The 19705-nt window shown below is 35.7% G+C and overlaps 1 protein-coding gene across 4 annotated transcripts in view; it reads left to right on the top strand.

The window, feature by feature from the left end:
• Positions 1-382: 382 nt before the first annotated feature.
• Positions 383-19705, top strand: part of MMS22L (MMS22 like, DNA repair protein) — a 125381-nt gene continuing 106058 nt past the window's right edge. For 2 of the 4 annotated variants that reach the window (XR_006781358.2, XM_045807028.2), the window contains exons 1-8: positions 739-1280; positions 2299-2424; positions 3960-4009; positions 5646-5733; positions 5828-6005; positions 8483-8573; positions 10195-10325; positions 12146-12259. Coding sequence is in view for 3 of the 4 variants with exons in the window: in XM_045807028.2 (XP_045662984.2) it covers positions 1117-1280; positions 2299-2424; positions 3960-4009; positions 5646-5733; positions 5828-6005; positions 8483-8573; positions 10195-10325; positions 12146-12259 (942 nt within the window). In the remaining variant the exon portion in view is untranslated. The other 2 variants (XM_045807029.2, XM_045807027.2) reach the window with 2 other exon arrangements.

Below are 19705 nucleotides of genomic sequence, written 5' to 3'. Positions count from 1 at the left end.
GAACAATAGGCATTCTCGATCTTAACAAAAGAGTTGCTGGCACTAGCGCGGCAACAAGAGGGGACGGCGCGGCTCTGGGTGTGAATGAGACACCCACTTTGGACTCACTTGAGCAAAACTCTTTTCTTGGGTCCGGCCCAAAGAACACCCAGCTGTCCCTACTCCTTGCTCACCTCAGCCTCCAGTTTCTTTTCCCCGTGAGGCCCCGCCTTCCAGCCGAACTCACCAATTAAAGCTACACACACTGAGGGGAAAAAAAGAAAGAAAAGGCGGCTCGCGGTACCGAGTCCTTGGTCGGCTGACTCTCGCGAGAACTCTCGGAGCGCCGGCGCGTCCCGCCGAGACCTCGCGAGCGGATCTCCGGGGGCGGGCTGCGCTGTGGCCCCGCCCTTCCTGAGCGCGGGAGCGCCGTGGCGGGAATTTCGCCTGTTTCTGATTTAGACCTTAGGAACGCCGGGATTGTAGACCTGGCAGCTGGGGGCGGATCTTGGGGACCGAAAGTGTGAGCAGGTACGCCGTGCCTCAAACGAGGGGCGCCGCGGTGCTCAGGACACCGGCTGCCTTCGCCCAGTGTTCGGCCCGCTCTGGTCGCCGCCGAGTGGGAACCTGGCGGAACTTGCCACCCAGCTGGGAGGACTAAAGATTGGCGCCGGGGGGGGGGGGGGTCCCTGATACCCAACCGGATTGCGCAAGGCAACTTTTCCACCATACTGCTGGGAAACTGGCTCGGTACGTTTCGGTAACGTAGTTAGCGGCGCAGGTCGAGGCGGGGTCGGAGCTGAAGCAGGATCTGTCCTGCAGCAGGATCTGTCCTGCAAACATTTCTTTCCTTTTCGCGCTGCCGGACCTAGATGGCAGATGTGAAGTTCCTGCCACAGCCAGTCGGGGGTGCATTCTAAGTTCTGACGGCCTTGATATCGGGGTGTCGGTGTGGGGAGAGTTGTTGAGGAATTGGCTTCTCGGACTTTTTTCTTTGTGCTGGGGGGACGTTTTGAGAACTTCTGAGATCACCGCCAATCTCTTGGCCCGCCCCACCTCCTGGAATCTAATCACAATATCTTTGGAGTCTTGAATGATAATCATGAGTCCCAAACATTTCAGGACAGAAAGTAAATAATGGATAACTGTTCCGCTGCGTCGATGTTCCTGACCGACAGCTTGGAACTGGAGCTGGGGACGGAATGGTGCAAACCGCCTTGCTTTTCTTGTGGTTTTGACAACAGAGGAGGAGGAAATCATTTTTCTGGAGAGTCCTACCTTTCCAGCGGAGCCCTTAAGCGGTAGGTAAAAAATCGGAGACTTTGTTTTTCCCTTATCAAATTTTTCATCAGTTTGTTAGGAATGTTTTTAAATTATGATTTCAGTCAACTAAACTTCGATGTTCAAGTCATGTTTTTGCAAATCGGCTTAGTATATAACATGGGTGCAGGCTATCTGTTCTTTTGCCGGTTTCCTGGTTAGAGCATACCTAAAAGATTTTGGGATATTGAGGAGAACTTCTTGCTACCGGATGTTTTATTATTTCACCGCTACCTCAGGTTGGGGGTAGGAAACTGGCTACTAATTTCCCTTTTACTTAAAGTGAATTCCGAACTAGCCGAGCTTTTCGAAATGGTATATCCTTCTAAAACATGAAATAATAATGTGGAGCTCCTCAGTGATTCTTAAGTTAGATATACACATTGTTTTGTTGCCCAAGTTCCTTCTAATTCTTTATACGCAGAAGTCACAGACTTATTTTTAACTTTTGAATAAATACAGCAGATTGTGTAAGTTCACAGGAATGATATACACAAGTTGCTGTAAAACTGCAGTTGTTGGAATATTTTGGGAATACCCGCGGAGGCAATTTCAGTCAGGAAGCCATTTTTGTTGATTTTATAGTTATACCTTGGTTGACACCTTAAAAGAGATTACTCAGTTTGATTATGCTCCAGACATGGCTCAGAGTAACTTTTAGCTGTTTCAAAAATTGAATGTCCCCTCAAAGGATGAAATTCTTCAACTGAAGACCATAGGCAAAAAAAGTATGTTCCCTAGACTGACTTTATGAGTTTTTCCCCTAAGTTACATTGCTGTTTAGTTACACTTTTTTATCACTATATGTGACTGAATTTTTCATACAATCTAAATGTAGTAATTCCTGAATATGTAAGGTACCAAGGCATATCATAATCTTATGACATCGTTGTTGACATGTCACATACAATATGGATTTATATAATGACAAAAAAAGATATGCTATAGTATGGGATTTATCATACTTTTTATGAGATTAAATCAGAGTTTTCATTTCAGATTAATTTTGAATCTTGATCCTTTACCAACTAATTTTGAGGAAGATACAGTGGAAATATTTGGCATTCAGTGGGTTACTGAAACAGCATTAGTGAATTCATCTAGAGTGCTCTTCCATTTATTCAGGTATGTTTTGTTTTGTTTTGTTTTTAACAGCCTTTGAGCATAGATGCTATTCAGGTGTTAGTTACTTTGCTGGGTGGTTTCTGATACCAATATTACAAAAGCACCGGTAGAGTTGTTCATGTTGTTCTCCATTATCTTATCAGTATCACGTGGTAATGTTTGATGGAGCAGTGATTTCAATGAGTTGTTTTTTAGTGAGTCTTTATTCTTTTTCAGACTTTTGTTCCATATTTGACATCATGTATTGAAGACAAATATTTAAGCCTTTGAACTATGTTATAATCTTGGAAGAAAACTGAAATACTACTTTTGTTGCTGAATTGTCATACTCTCATTGATTTTCAGAGAATGAACTTAGACTTTCCAAATATATCTTTCAGACTGTATAGTAATATGATTAATTTTATTAATTTGGACATTAAAAAATTTTAATGAAATTTTCCAAACATACACAAATGTAGAAAGAATACTATAACGAACCTTCACATACCTTCCCTCAGTGACAATAAACATCAGGGTTTACCACATTTCCTTCATCTGTCCCTTTCCCTCTTTTTTTTGGTTTAAGTATTTTTAGCAGATTCCAGGCATCATGTTATCTCACCCTTAAATATTTCAATAAGCATTTCTTAAAAATATGAACTTTTAAAAAACATGAACAGTATCATCACAATTAACATTCAATATCATTTAGCAAAATATTTCCTTAAACCAGTCCATATTTAGATTTTACATGATTTTGAAATGGAATCAGTTGTCGAAGGCAAATTATCGTCCAAAAATACTTTAAGAATATGTACATGGTACATTTAAATGAAAATGGAAAGATGGAGAGATTTCTCCTACCCTCATCCCTTGAGACCTTGTGAAGGGACTTTGTCTTGTTATGTGTTGTATTGGGAGAACAGGTTGAGCGAGTGATTCTCTGTAAACCTGAACATTATAGAATGAGTTGAGTCTTGATTCAGGACATAGGTTCATGAAGATGGGTCAACATTTAAGGAGTTGAAAGGCAGTTAGGAAAAAGGACAAGAAATTACTTTCAGGTTTTAAGGGGGGACGTCGTAAATATAGCTTTCCTTGATAACTCTAGTTTAAGTTACTCTATTTCTTTTCTGAACTCCTGTGGTATAATTGTCTGATACAATTTAACATTTCATTATGTAACTATTAACTGAGGATTTTTATATAAGTATCTTAAAATTTTGAGGGTATGTAAACAGTATCTCATTGATTAAAATCTGATATTTATAATTATATATACATATATGCAGCTTTTAATAGCTATTTTTGCAAGGTCAAACAAAAGCATGTTTTATCTTTTCTCAGTCTTAACTATATGAAATTGACCCTGTAATAAATATCTAGAAAGAAAAAGTAAATAAATATCCACAAAGTATTTTAAACATCATTCACAAATGAGAGGCTTTGCACATACTGAAGTTATGTAATAGATTTGGAAACATCCCTATAATTATTACATGCTTTAAACTTTTCCAAAATTAACTCTCACCTTACGTTTTTTTTTAAATCAGGCAGCAACTGTACAACTTGGAAACCTTATTAAAGGCCAGCTGTGATTTTGGTAAGTTTTAAGTGTTTTCAATGGCAAAAAGGAATTGCACATCTGTCTTTGCACAATTGGGATATAATAACATGGAGGAAGAAGCATTGGGTTAGAAAGTCAGGATAGTGTTTAGGGTTCAGAAAAAATATAACACTTAAATTTTGTTGTAGCTGAGATTTATAGTATTTTTCTATGTCTGTGATAAGATTGATTTAAAGCTAGACATTTCTAAAGTGAATTAGCAGCTTCTTTGGGGGCAGGGAGAGGGACCTCATGCTGTCTTGCTCTTCTTTCAGTTTGTTTTTGACATTTAATGGGTTACTCATTTGGGCGGGGTGGGGGGGGAGGTTGGTATAGTTGAGGTAGTAAAGGGAATTGAAGGGCAGTGTGTTTTAGTACAGGCTAGCTGCTTCTCCCTTCTGGCAATTGTGCTACAGTGTAGTAATTAGAATCATGGCACTGTGGTCAGCCTGGGTTCCAACCAGGAACGGGTCCCCACCTCATTGAGTTCTTGTGAGGATAAATAATAAAATGCATGTTAAGTGCTCAGGCTAATATCTGTTATTAGTGATGCCCAGCAACTGAAGATCACCTGGAACACACCTTTGGTCAATGAAAGGTTGAGTAGCTTACTGACACAAGAAGGAAGTACATATCATGAGAAACAGTTGGGGCTTCTTAGGGAGAGAGTAGGGAGGGGCTTGTGATAGGGTTTGCTCTTGTGCTGGCTGATTTGGAGTAGAATTTAAGGGGACTAGGACTTTATTCTGGATTGGATACTGTTAAGCAGGGACAGTGTAATGAATTGAATAAGTTAATTTGTGTCTTGGAGGTGGGACCAAGAAAGGCCAGGGAGGGTTCTAATTAGTAAAGAAGTAATAGTCATGTTAGCTGCAAGAGGGAAATGTTTTGTTTCTGTATTTTGTTTGTTTTTCTGCGATTGCATGGTGCCTTGTTTCTGTACTCAGACATAGTTACAGAGAGATTTTGTTTTTGTCTTGTTTCACCATAATCAAGAGGGGCCCCGTCTGATTATTTTTGATATTTTATTAAAACTTTAATTTCAGTAGGGAACATCATGACCTAGTTGTTCGCTATCAGCTGTCAGGGCTGTTTTGTTTTCTCACTATGTGCTCAGTAAATGTTGAGTATTATTTATCACCTGAGGCTCTGTTTCATGCTGGGTACTGTGTAAGGTGACAATGAATCAAAGTGGAAGAATCTGCTGATGAGTTTGCAGTTAGTAGGACATACAGACACACAGCATGGTAGATGGAAAAGTGTAGTAATCATGGTGTGTATAAGCTGGTATGGGAGCCAGGGGCTTCATCTGTTTAGGTGCCCATCACAGAGTCATGCCAGATCTTGGACTACAGGGATGAGGGGAAAAAATCTGTAGGGGAAAGTTTTGGGGAGTGGAAGAGTTCCAGGTAGAAACAACTGTTTGGCAAAATCATTGAGCTGTATTAAAACCTAAGTTCAGAGAGCAAGAAGTGGTAATTATGTATGGTTGGATCAGAATGTATAATAGAGTGGTAAATGTGGAAGGGATGAAATCAGAAATGAATTTGCTGCTTGTATGGCTTACAAATTTTTTTGTCACTGCCCACTGATTATTTAAACTTTGATAACACTTAATCTATTTTGGTTTCAGGGAAGATATCCACACTACACTGCAAAGCAGACAATATTAGGCAGCAGTGTGTGACATTTCTTCATTATGTTAAAGTTTTCATCTTTAGGTAAGATGCCAAATGAATATTTTGATTACTGCATGAACTTCTGAGTGCATGTTCATCCAGACTCTGGTTATTTATTGTATCTGTCTTTTTTTAGGTACCTAAAAGTACAGAATGCTGGGAGTCCTGTTCCTGTCCATCCCTATGAAACTTTGGAGGCACAACTTCCCTCTGTGTTAGTTGATGAACTTCATGGATTACTCTTGTATATTGGACATCTATCTGAACTTCCCAGTATTAATCTAGGAGCATTTGTAAACCAAAACCAAACTAAGGTTTGAATTGTTTCATTTAATTTTTAAATCATCAGGGTTTTTTGTGTGTGTGTGCAAGGAATATTCATTCATTCAAGAATGAGGGAAACCTGTCAAGAGTGCAGCTCATGCACCAGACTGCCTGAGTTGAAATTCTGGCTCCTCTTCTAATTATGTGCCATTGGCCAAGCAGCAGCTCTTGCCTCAGTCTCTTCACGTGTATAATTGGTTTGCTTCCTAGAGTTATTGGGAAAATTAAATTAAAATTAAATAAAGTGCTTGGATTATAATATAGACTGAAATAGCGATAGCTGTTCTCGATTCCAGTTTATAATGTGCAGATATGGACAAGTTTCAAAGCAAAATAACCTTTATTTTTAAAAATTTGTGTCATTTTTCCCATTGATAAAGGTTTGGGCAAATCCTAGTATCTATTACAGTAAAATTCAAGATCACCTTATAAAAGTTACATTTTCAAAACCACAGCATTATGTCTATTCTTACTTTTGAGACCTTTTTGGAATATGATTAAGATTGTTTTGACTATGCCCCTTTTTTCTACCTGTGAAATCATCCCTACTGAAGTTTGGTTTTTAAAAGTTTGTATTGAAAGCATGACCCAGCTTATAGATGTAATTAACAAATACTCCATAGGAAAGTGTGAGCTTATGTGAGTGGCAAATTATAATTCCCCGTGGGATTCCCTGAACTCTCAACTTCTTTCATTCTTTTTGACTACCAATTTGAATAACATTCAGTTTTTAGGAATGTGTCTTTGCCAAAATGTAAGGTACGAATAAATGTTTATATATTTTTATGAAATTTAACAACAAGAAAAATGCACTCTTTTAGCAGGGACCAATATATGTAATACTAAAAATAAAGAGTCCTAACTGAATTCGCAGGTTACTGTGTCTAATCCATGGAAAGCAAATAGATAATTGCTTTTAATCATGACACTTAATATTTGTGGATAGTTTATGGGGGTAGGGATATTTTTCCTTCATTTTGGTCTCTATAAATTGAACTGGCTTTATTTTCTGGATATTCATCAAATGCTTAAGAAAATAAAAATTAATTATTTATCTAGCAGTAGAAATAAAGACTGCAAAGGTTCTCAAACTAGGTTTTGCTTTTCATAGGCTTTTTAATTAGGCGAACTTGAAAAGAGGTTATTTGAAGATCAGAAGGCTGAATTTTTAAAGCACATACACAAAAAAAACATACACTGAAATACTGCTCTTTTTTTGAAATAACAGCAAAAAAAGCTTACAAAGTGAAAAGTACCTTTCAAGACTTTGTGTATTTCTTGTGTTTTGCCTATCTTATATATGAAAAGTATTGATATAATTGGCATTTTCAGTTAACCATCTGTCTTTTATTTTTAAGGAGCTTTTTTATTAGAGATATTTGTTGGGTATTATGTATTACAGATATTTTTATCAATTTATCTTTTCTTTTTTAGCAGCTAAGCTGCCTTGCTACGGAGATGGTTCAAGTTTTGTAAATAGTTACATTTGTCAGGTTTTTCTTGTGTATCATCTCTGTGTGGTTGTTAAAAATATACTTGTTTTTTACATTTATCTTTTTAATTCATCTCGTTTTAAAAAAAATGCTGTGAAGTGGAAAATCTAACTTTAGTTTCTTGCAGATGAATAAGTTAATAACTAGTCTTTTATTGAATGGCCCATGTTTTCCGTGCTGATTGGAAATACCATGTTTATTTCTCTCTTGTCTATTTTTGCTCTTTATTTATTATCTATTTCTGAACCAATACTATTTTATTAATGCAGCATTTTATTTTGTTTGCAGTTTGATAAAACAAGTCCCCTCTCTATCATACTTCCTTGTGCTCTTGATAGAACATGTATATATCATTGTTACTTACTTTTAAGGTGATACTAAATGTTGGCTAGGGGAAGGTTATTGACAACCCTACTACAGCACAGTAGTTAAGAGCACTGGCTTTTGAATCAGATAGAATTAGATTTGAATCTTAATTCATGAATCGAAAGGTAAATTTCTTCACTTCCTTTAACTTCAGTTTCTTAATGGGCATCTCAATAGTGTCTACATGATAGTCTAAAGTTCTGTTAAAATATTTTATGGGAGTTTCTGGGTACTCATTACATTTAAAAACATATTTCCTTGCTAAAGTCTAAAAGAAGATTATGAAAATAAGTGGTTAAAAAATTCTCTTACTGCCTTGCAGCTGTAGTAAAATGAGAGGTTGGTTGGAAGGGACCTTTACTATACAAGTCTATTCAGCAGCCCCAAGGTAGGTCTGTCCTAAACCATCAGATGAAAATATGCTTTCAAAGATCTCCAGTGAAAGAATCCTCTAATGAACAAGACCAAGTTTTTCCCTGAGCTTTTGAATAGTGAGTAGGTTAGTTGGTTCTTTATCCTTATGCTTGTGGAGGAATGTGATAGCATGCTATAAAATACCTACTAAAGTACTATGAATTCTCAGTCAAAGTTGATAATGTCATTCACAGCTTTTTCCACCATCATGGCATTTATTACATCTCCACTTAGATATCCATTGGCTGGTGCTAGAAATTCTTCACATGCTTGGTGAAAAATTGAGTAAGTTTATGGATTTCTGATTTATGTCCTTTTTAAATCTAAACCCTTAATTGTTTTTTTTAAAAATTACAGGTCATCAGTGCTTTCTGGCTTTTTTTAATTTTTATTTTATAACAAATAGTAACCAAAGTAAAAAGTCAAGGTCTTACTCCTTTTTTCAAGAGAACAGTTTGGTCCATTTATCTTTCCATACTTCTATCTTAGTATACATATATAGAAACTCATGGGTAGGATTTTTGTCTTTGTTTCTAGCTAACCACAAATGGTAGCATTCTGTGTAGTGTTTTAGTCAACAGTTTTTAGAGATCTGTTCACGTCAGTACATATAGTTGTACTTCATTTATGAGCTGTACTTATGGCTCTATCATAATTTATTTAGCGAAGTCTATTTTTTAATATTTCAGTTATTTCCATTTTTTTGTTACTACAAGTAATATTTCATGGAACATCCTTGTGTATATATATATACAGCTTTGAATACGTGTACAAGTTATTCTACAGAGTAGATTCTTAGAATTGGGAGTGGCACATTCAGCTTTAAAATCATAAACACTGCTTAGTTTCTGTACGGAGTTTCCCCAGTTTGTGTACACTGCAAGCATGCCTTTGCCTCATTCTCTTGCCAGGAGTGGATATTATCAGTTACTTTTGTTTTTTGCCAAATAATACATGAAAAATGATATTGAATCTCTGTCTTGCAATTTTCTAAGTACCAATGAAGTTGAACATTTTTACATAATTTTACTGTTTTTTATAGTTGCTTTATTACTTGTTCATTATCTTTTGCTAATGTTTCTTTTTTAAAAATATTAGTGATTTATATATATTTTGGATAATACTTTTTTATTTCACATATTGCCTGTTTATTTCTTGGTCTTGCTATTTGGCATCTTTAGGGTCCATTATCAACTTAGCAATATTTTGTAAGTGCTACTTATTTGTAAATTATCACTTAGTTTATAAAGACATCCATTATCTTAATCTCTGATTTTCAGTAAACTAATAAATGCAAAACTACATGTATATATATATATATGTGTATGTGTGTACACTTACATATATACGTGCACACAAACATACAAATACATAATTTCTTCTCTCACATGGACTTTGTATTTCAGATAATATTTCCTTGGAGCAATACTTTAAGGTATACTTAATCTGATATAGGTGCACATTTTATTATCTATTACCTTGGTTTGCTCTGTTCATACCACAAAACAGTTGTGTGTGATTAGTTTATCAGCATTTGTTTTAAAAATATCTTAAAGCCTTTATTGGTCAGAAATATTGGTGAAGATTTTCTAGCATTTCCATGCTTTTTTTTTTCTTAAGTGATGTTACATTGGTACTTTCTAAAGATGTCCACATTAAGAAAAGAAAAGTCTATTAAGTGGCACTTGAGAAAATTGAAAACTTTTTGTAGGTAATGTATATCAGTGATCATATAAGAAAGGAAATGTCCTCAAATTTAACTTTTATTTCTAAAGAAATTTGTTTTTAACTGTATATGTTGCAGTTTTGTTGTAAGTCAATTTAAAGACATACAGTTACTTTCCTCCTTCTGAAATAGTAAAATCTACTGTAATTTTAAATAAAATATATTTTATGACATTTTTAGAACAAGTTGTATACGGTCATCAGTTTATGAATCTGGCAGGTGACAATTTAACCAACATCAGCCTATTTGAAGAACATTGTGAAAATCTCCTTTGTGATTTAATAAGCCTGTCACTCAACAGGTATGACAAGGTAATGTTTTAAGAGTATTTGTATTACTACACCTGAAACTAATGATGTACTATATGTTGGCTAATTGAATCTAAACTTAAAAAAAGTTTATTTGTATTTTTGATGCTTAATGACTGTAGTCCTTAATGTGTGTGATTTATATAAGAATTTAATCTGATTGGTTTACTTGTTAACTCTCCTAATTTTATATTTATTACTGTCTGGGAGTTGAATGGGAAAAGAATTTGATTTAAACATTTAAAACGGTTAAAATGAATTTTTCAGAGGCAGTTTTTTTATTTTTAAAAATAGTCTTTTCCATCTTGTCAAAAATAAGTAAAATAGATGTTTATGACAATAACTGGAAATTTAACTTCTATGCAAATAGAGTTCAGCCCTTTAGTTATATATATAGTTACATAGTACAATAAATGAGTACTTAAATAAATTAGTTGACAAATTTAAAGGGAGATTTTGTTTTTCAAAGTAGGTGTATAATCATGGGGGAAATTACATGTTCTTACTGAATTGTGTTTAATACAGACAGTGATTTAAAGGTGCTATAGTACCTCCTCATTTTCTAGCAATGGAAATTTGTAGATTATATCAGTCATTTCATATTGTTTAGCATAAATCTTATGGGAAATTAGGATTTGTAATTTTTTAAAATTTAGATTGTTTTATGTATTATCAAAATCTTTTAAATCTGTTCTATGTAATTTTATAATTAATGTAATTAGTGGATTATCTAGATATGATTTAGTAATATCTTAGCAGTTATCTTTTACTCTGTATTATGTTAGAAACATGAATGTAGTATATGTGAAATAGTAATTACCTAATGAGTTTCTGAAGTCTAGCTATACTTGCAAATATAGTGCATATGCCTTGCATTATTTAGGACCATTGAGGATATATTTGTTATATATTTGTCTGTTTTACAGTTGATTAAAATTTGTTTTCTAATCTTTCTATTAGAAGTTTTTCTGTTGTGGCTGATGGATTAGATAGGGTTAGGAAATCATCGTCCTGAGGCCAAATCTAACACATTGTCTATTTCTGTAAATAAAATATTACTGGAACACAACCCATCCTTTTTTTTTTTTTTTTAATCTGTTGTCTATGGCTGGTATTGTATAGTGGCGGAGTTGATGAGTTGTGACAGACTATGTCCCAATAAAGCCTCAAATATTTGCTATCTAGCACTTTACAGAATAAGTTTGCTGAACATTGATAATTAAAGCAAAGGTTTTGTTTTGTTGTTTTTTAAGATTTTATTGATTGATTTTATAGAGAGAACACACTCGAGAGGTGGGGAGGGGCAGAGGCAGAGGGAGAGGGACAAGCAGACTCCATGCTGAGCATGGAGCCTGACCCATTTTAGGAGACAGATCATGTGAGCTGAAACCAAGAGTCAGAGGCTTAACCAACTCAGCCACCCAGGTACCCCTAAAACAAAGGTTTTTTTAAAGGTTGAAAATAAAGTTCATTCTGTACTTTTGGTTATAAAATGGGAATTTAGGGGCGCCTGGGTAGCTCAGTCAGTTGGGCATCCGACTCTTGATCTCTGCTCAGGTTTTGAACTCAGGGTCATGAGTTTGAGCCCCATGTTGGGCCCCACGTGGGGCTCCACACTGGGCGTGAAACCTACTTCAAAAAAAAAAAAAGTAAAATGGGAGTTTATTTTAAAATTGAGTGGAATGGCACATTTTTTGTAAACACTTTTATATAATTGAACATCAGTTTTAAGTCATCTAAATCCTTCTTTTAAAACATTTGGAAAGAGTTATGTAGCATGTAAAATTCTCTCTTATAGAACTCATTTTGGTTCTTCTCTACAGGTTAGGCCTTCTGAAGCACTAGCAAGTCACCACTGCCCATGTTCATGCATTAAGGAATTGTGGGTTCTACTCATTCATCTTCTAGAACACAGAAGTAAATGGTCTCTTTCAGAAGTAAGTTGTAAAACTGATGTGTTAATTACTGTTCCTAACTCTTATATTGAATTTTTACGGTGGTTTTTGCCAAGAAAATGTTACAAACTTCCTTATATAAGACAACCACCACCACCACCACCAAACAGAGCACTGAGTACCAAACACCTACTACATTTTTAACTCTAAAGTGGCAATATGAAACTTTTAGGAGAAGTGCAGGATTTGACTCTTATTTTCTTAAGTTTTTTGTTGTTGTTCTATCAAGAATTCTTTAAGCTAAAATACTACATACTATCTAATAAACCGGAAAACAATTTAGTCAAGAAATATGGCAGATTTAGATTTGGGGAGAAATAAAATAGGTTTTTATTGATGAATTTTATGGCATTATTTCAGGAAAGGAGGAAGAAAAGGGCAAAGGGGAACATGAGAAATTTTCTTGCACCTCATTTTGAGCCAAGTCTTCAGAATGGGGCTTTATTTTATTTCAGGTATTATGGATTAGTAGAAAAAGAGAATTTCTCATAGGCAGAAGTAAGTACAAGTAATTATGAAATGGTGCTTACAATAATTTATGTTATATGAAAAAGTCCTTTGATTTTTCACAGGTTTTTAATTTCCCAATTTGCCACAATTTGGGGTTTGGGTGGTGCAATCTCTTTTTAATAACAAACATATTTTTATGGATTTACAAGTACTACATTTTCAGTTTTTATTTTAGCAGTAAATTTACTTAAGTATAAATTTAACATGTCTTTACTTATTATTAAATAAGAAGAAAAATTTTTTCCTCTCATTTTGGTTTGTCAGTAGGCTTCAGCTTCCTTTGATGAGATTTCAGCATTTTTCCATTTTCTGCAAAGCTTATCATTATTTAAGAATTTTATATTTCTTTACAATTCTTATTTTATGAACTTCAGACTTGAACATGTAACTACATATACTTAATGTAGGCATGTTCATACTTGTTGCTGTTAGTCTTTATCTAGAGTTAAAGTAGAAAAGTAGGCATAATTTTAAAGTATATTACAGAAATTTGCATAGTAATATGTTTTGTTTAATGTAAATGATTTATATGCTGTTCATTTGATGTAGTAACCTGACTTGTCTTAAAATAATGAAAATCTGAGGTCATTTCATTTTTTTAATACAAGTAAAATAACTGATATTACTCACAGACTTTGAAGGCTATTTTATTTTTACATTCAACTTAGAATTTTCCATGCCTAACAGTAAGACATTTTGACCTTCCTGCTGAAAAAATAATCTAATCTGATCATGCTGGGTATCAAATAATAAGCATTTACATGTGTCAGTGAGCTTGTAGAAAGCAGTCTTGAGGCCAAATACTAAATGTAGGTGGGAACTCAGGTCAGCTGAACACTGAAACTGCCCCATAACCTTATAAGCAGTTGCTAAATTGTACAAGCTTGAACATTAGCTTTCATACCTTATAAGGTAAAAGAATAGAAGACAGAGGTCAGAGTTAACCCAAGTTGGTAGCCTACTGATACACTAACTACCCATAAATCTGGGCGCCCAAAAGGATGAACTAGAAACTTAACTAAATTTGTAAGGAAAATTGCTGTCTTTTACTGTGATGCCTTGCAGTTTAAAATTGCTTCAGTATATTTGTTATTGCAAGCCAGCCCTCATACAGCTTTATAGCTGAGTTGGTGTTGCCTAGATTGTACTAAAAATCTCAAGCCAGGGACTTCTAAGCAGCCACAGACAATGGGTGAATACTTAAACCTAAATCTCCCTAGTAACTCCCCCAAAATATAGAATGGCAAGAACAAATAAGACTACACACACACAAACATGCTGATAGAATAACTACAAGATAGGAATGATAAAAGCATTAATGGTAAAAACCAGCACCAAAGCTCTACCATAAAACTTTCTTTTTTTTTTTTTTTTTATTTTTATTTTTTTATGATTTTTTATTATATTGTGTTAGTCACCATACAGTACATCCCCGGTTTCCGATGTAAGGCTCGGTGATTCATTAGTTGTGTATAACACCCAGTGCACCATGCAATACGTGCCCTCCTTACTACCCATCACCGGTCTATCCCATTCCCCCACCCCCCTCCCCTCTGAAGTCCTCAAGTTTGTTTCTCATAGTCCATAGTCTCTCATGTTTCATTCCCCCTTCTGATTACCCCCCCTTTCTTTATCCCTTTCTTCCCCTACTGATCATCCTAGTTCTTATGTTCCATAGATGAGAGAAATCATATGATAGTTGTCTTTCTCTGCTTGACTTATTTCACTTAGCATTATCTCCTCCAGTGCTGTCCATGTTGTAGCAAATGTTGAGAACTCGTTCTTTCTGATAGCTGAGTAATATTCCATTGTATATATGGACCACAACTTCTTAATCCAGTCATCTGTTGCAGGGCATCTCGGCTCCTACCATAAAACTTTCTAGCAAGCAAGGGCAGCCTGAGAAAAAATGCTCAGAGGAAAGAAGGGAGCTAGCAGTAACCCTCAAATTGGTCTAAAACCATTGCCAGGTCGTGAAAAAACTGAAAATGTTTCCTTGTAGGTCAGAGAACTGACTATGGGATAGAACCTGAAAAGTGTGTATATGACAGGAGGAGGCAGTCTTTAAACGTAGACCTTCTGGAGAATAAAAAGGCAAAAAAGGAATGGTACCCTTGGTGATTGGGTGGTGAAAGGAAATAAAAGGAGAAAATGATCTTGTAAAACAAAAGAAAAACAAACAAAAAATCAAAGTTCTCACACCCGCTCTCCTACCACCACCACCAAAAAAGAAAAAAGAAATCCAGGAAAGAAATGGGACTTTGATACATTGACAAAAGAGGGCTCCACTGAACTAGAAATCTTTTAAAGTAGTCTAGACCTACTAAATGAAAGAAAGGAAAAAGAAACTTTGAAACAAGTCTTTATAAAGTTACTACTAGGAAGCAGAATTAAGACACTTTAGCTGATGGGGCGCCTGGGTGGCTCAGTCATTAAGCGTCTGCCTTCGGCTCAGGGCGTGATCACAGGGTCCTGGGATCGAGCCCTGCATCGGGCTCCCTCCTCCCCTGGGGCCTGCTTCCTCTCCCACTCCTCCTGCTTGTGTTCCCTCTCTCGCTGGCTGTCTCTCTCTCCGTCAAGTGAATAAAATCTTAAAAAAAAAAAAAAGACACTTTAGCTGATGAACCCTTTCTCCGAGAAACAACTGTGAAGCAGAAGGAAATTGTAAGATACCACTCTAGATTAAACAGACAAGCATTTGGGGCTGTACAAAAACATCCTGAATAAGACAGTCAGTTTTAAAAACAAGTAGACTAAAGCCAGAAGTGAATGAAAAGAGTAAATGGAATGCAGGAGAGAAATGAAAGAAAAAATCAATTTAGAGTTGACTAAATGACAAGGTGCCCAAGAAGAATATACTCAAATGAAAATTTAATCAGGGGTATGGACGAAAGACAGAAAACAACCAAGGGAATAAAAATTAGATGGAGAAAGGAATATAAAGAATTAGAGAGACAATAGCTGAAGTGGAATATAAGCAAGGAGGAAATAGCTATATGTATAAATGAAGTCCCTAAAGAAGAAAACAGAACAATAGGATATAGCTAACATCCAAAACTATTATCCAAGAAAACATTCCTGAAAAAAAAAGAGCTAATTCTACATATGGAAAGGGCCTACCGGGTAACTGGAAAGATAAAGGCCAAATAAACCATCCCAAGGCATATCCTGCTAAAACTATTTGACTTCAGAAATACAGAAAATGACTTTAGGAAATCATCAAATTTTCTAGACAAAAAGACCGCATAACTTACAAGAGCAAAATAATTTGACCTGCACTAGACTTTGCAAAAACATCATAAAAAACAAGGTAACAGTGGATCATTTAAAAAGACTCAGAAAGCCTTCCTCCTTGTGAGGATGCTGCCAGAGGTTTGCTATCTAGAAAAGGGCCTTGACTCCACCATGACGGACCACTGATCTTGGACTTCCAGGCTCCAGGGTGAATATACAATATGACACAACAGAGCAGCCCTCAGCTTAGAAAAAAGTAATGTAGGTCCCATCTTTTACTGTATAGAGATTATATGGACTGTAACTGTGAGGTACTTACTCCCTTAATAGAAAGCTCAAGACCAAGAAAAAGTGACCAAACCAAAAGGAAACAAAATGACAAAAAGTTTCTTCTAAGACAATAAAGAAGCAAGTACTGACTCTTTGTACTATCTGACATGCAGTGTCTTTGGGGATGGAGATGGATGAGGATAAGCCAAGAAAGAAAAACAGAAAAAGCAATTAAAAATTTCAGGAAAAGCAGGGCAGCATCTCTGCTTCATCCACCTGGGAGTTAGTGATGTCACAGAAGATGTGATCATTCCCTGAATGTTATCAGCTGGCTGAGCTCCACATAGTGCCTGTTCTTAGGAGCTTTCCAGACTGCTGAAGGCAGACGTTTTGGGTGTTTTTTTTTTTTTCATCTTGTACAAAAATTTTTAAAACTTTGCAGTGTGGCCACACTGATTTATACAATGCACTCATTATGTTTTTAAAGAAGAAATCGTGTGTGCACGTGTACACATGCATGCTAGCATTCTTCCAGAAAGAAGTATTTAATTCCTTCTCCCTACTCCTTGCCTCCCCTACGCCATCCCTAGAATGAGGGAGGTGACGATTGAATAGGATTTGGAGTTTTCCTGCTGAGAAAGAGACATTTTCTGCAACCCAGTCTGTGTTTAAAGGACTGATCTTCTAAGGAAATTATCCAAAGGGGAGAGGCCATTCAGGGTTTTTAAGTTATTTTCAAATGTTGCCTGGACTGCTGCTGATCTTTGTGAAGCCAATAGGATGATGCTTCCCAAGAAGTAATTAGAGAAGCCTAAGAGAGACTCAGGAATGTTTGGAAATTCACATACAGCCCAAATTAGATGGGAATTCCAGGAATGGAAATAAACTAATTTGGTCAAGGACATATTTGTGTTCCAGGAAATATTCTAAACATGTAGCTATGCTGGATCTACGTGTATGACTGTTTTCCTAAAAACCCAGCACTATCTAGTAAACATCAATTAAACTTGAATTACAGAGAAGGAAAGCAAATTAATATCCCTTGAGTGATATTTCTTATGTGCCAGCAAGTAGAATGGGTGTGAGGTTAACTGTTCAAATAAAAGTCAGAATATGATAAATGGGGCTTCCAATGTGGATTTATTTGATGCTACAGCCCATGATATTTTCCCACCACACGATTATATTAAAAAGTGCATGTTTAAGAAGGAAAAAGAAAAGGAATAGCTAAATTAATGCACTCCTCTTTTGGGGAAGCAGACCTAAGCATATTTTACATGCACTCCCCAAAGTGCCACAAATAAGGTAGGGAACGTCTGTGCGATGCCATGTGCAATCTAGTAGTTTCTGACCTGTATGCATTATATTTTAGCTGCCACATGTATGGTAAATTTATATATGTTACCACCTTTAAGTATTATAAAAAGATTACAAAAATTTCCTGTGAAATGAAAACATCATCCATACCAAAAACAACAGCACAAGGATTCAAAATGTGCCAGGAATTTTATAACTTTGACCCTAGCAATCCCTCTTCTAAGAGTTTACCTTTAATATATACCTACAGCAATTCAAAAATGCATATGCCTCAGGCTCTTTACTGCAGTATTTGTAAAAACACAACGTTAAAAACTACCTAAACGCCCATATGCAGGAGAGTAAACAAACCATGGTTTATTAGTACGTTGGAGTATTATGTACTTGTTCAATAGAATGAATAAAATATCTGAACTGATAATGGTTTGATTTCCAGGACTTACTGTTAAATAAGCAAAGTGCAAAAGAATATTTGTAGGATGCCACCTTCTGTGTATGAAGGAAGGGAAAATAGGAAATGTGTATGCTTAGTTGTGCCCAGATAAATACTGGAAAGACAAATCAGGAACTATTGAAATTGGTGGGTAGGAATGGGAGATTGGTGAGTGACAAATGGAGTAGAAGTGTTTGAATGTGTTATGACTTCAGAACCATGTTAATCTTTAGCATTTTCCAGAAATAAGTCAATGTGTACGGAAGAGGAATTCATGGAATATAAAGAAAAACACTGAACCTAACTATTTTACAAATGAATAACACATGGGAGGAGCTATTGGGGGGGCGGGGAAGACCGACCTAGAGGACTTGGAATACACTATTTTGACAATTTGCTCTAAGCCTAAAGACAAAAGAATTATAATGAACTTCAGATCCTGGACTCCTGTTTGTAGACTTGTCTTACAGTGTTATATATGGGTTAGCAGTTTTAAATATTTGAAATAAATAAATAAATGTACTCTAGGACTGAGCAAATTAATAAATACATTATGGGTAATTAAGAACCAGCTTTGCCACTGTTGGAAATTGAGTCATAAATATGGAAAGAGGGAAAGATAGAGTGAAAGATAATGTGTTGGAATGGAATTTAAGATATCAGTATGAAATAATGTTTTTTTAATAATTGAAACTAGAAATGTGTGTACATATATGCATTTCCTACCTTATCCACTAGGTGGGCCTACAAACGATGATATCTGAGTAACAATGAGGAAACTGCAATGTCTTGGTCTTGAAATTACCAACCTCCAGTAAAAAGAGGCAAAGCTCCTTTGGCAAATGACCTGGTCTTCCAGGCTGACTCATGGAAAATGAAAAATGAGACTGGAACATTCTGTACCAGAAACTAAGGTGGTACTCAGAAAATAATGAGGACGTATCAAAAGGACAAAAGAGCCAACATGAAGATCTCCCACACTCTAAACCTAGGATAATTTGAGAAACAAAATAAACGATTGCAAAGGATTATAATCTATACAATATGGGGTTGTGGGTCCATACTGATATAAATAAATGAATAAATAAGTGGAGGAAATGGAAATTCTTCCTAATAAATGTAGATGTTGATGATGGAATTAGAAAATCACCAGTTGACAACCTCCTTAGTAATTGTTTTAGGCATGAATCCTCAGTGGCTGCCAAAAATATGATGAAAAACAGAATATTTGCACAGCTTGATGTATCTACACAATATCAATTGCAAGGGGAGCAATAACTGGGAGATACCACCATAACCATGTGATCAGAGTTAGCCAATAGTAGGAAAAACTGATATTATGTACCCTCAGTATGATGCAATGAAAGAAAAAAAAATGTTTCTTTGGTATTCTTGCCAAAAATGTATACTGTGAATCTAATTATGAGGAAACCTCAGTTAAACCTAAGTAAGTGGCCTGTACTCTTCAAAAATGCCACGGTCATGAAAGATAATTACTAAAGGACTGTTACAGATTAAAGGAAGTAGAAGAGACATGGTAGCTAAATGCAGCATGGAGAATACAGAGGAAATCTGATAATGCTTTTATCTGTAGTCCCAAACGAGAGGAAGTAGGGAGTGGAACAGAGCAAATACTTGAAAATGGCAGAAAATTTTCCAATGGT

This window comes from Ursus americanus, chromosome 11, assembly GCF_024610735.1.
Source record: "Ursus americanus isolate L20-20 chromosome 11, mUrsAme1.1.p, whole genome shotgun sequence".
NCBI classification, from domain to species: Eukaryota; Metazoa; Chordata; class Mammalia; order Carnivora; family Ursidae; genus Ursus; species Ursus americanus.
The sequence above is the reverse complement of the archived record's forward strand: the minus strand, read 5'-3'. Positions and strand labels throughout refer to the sequence as shown.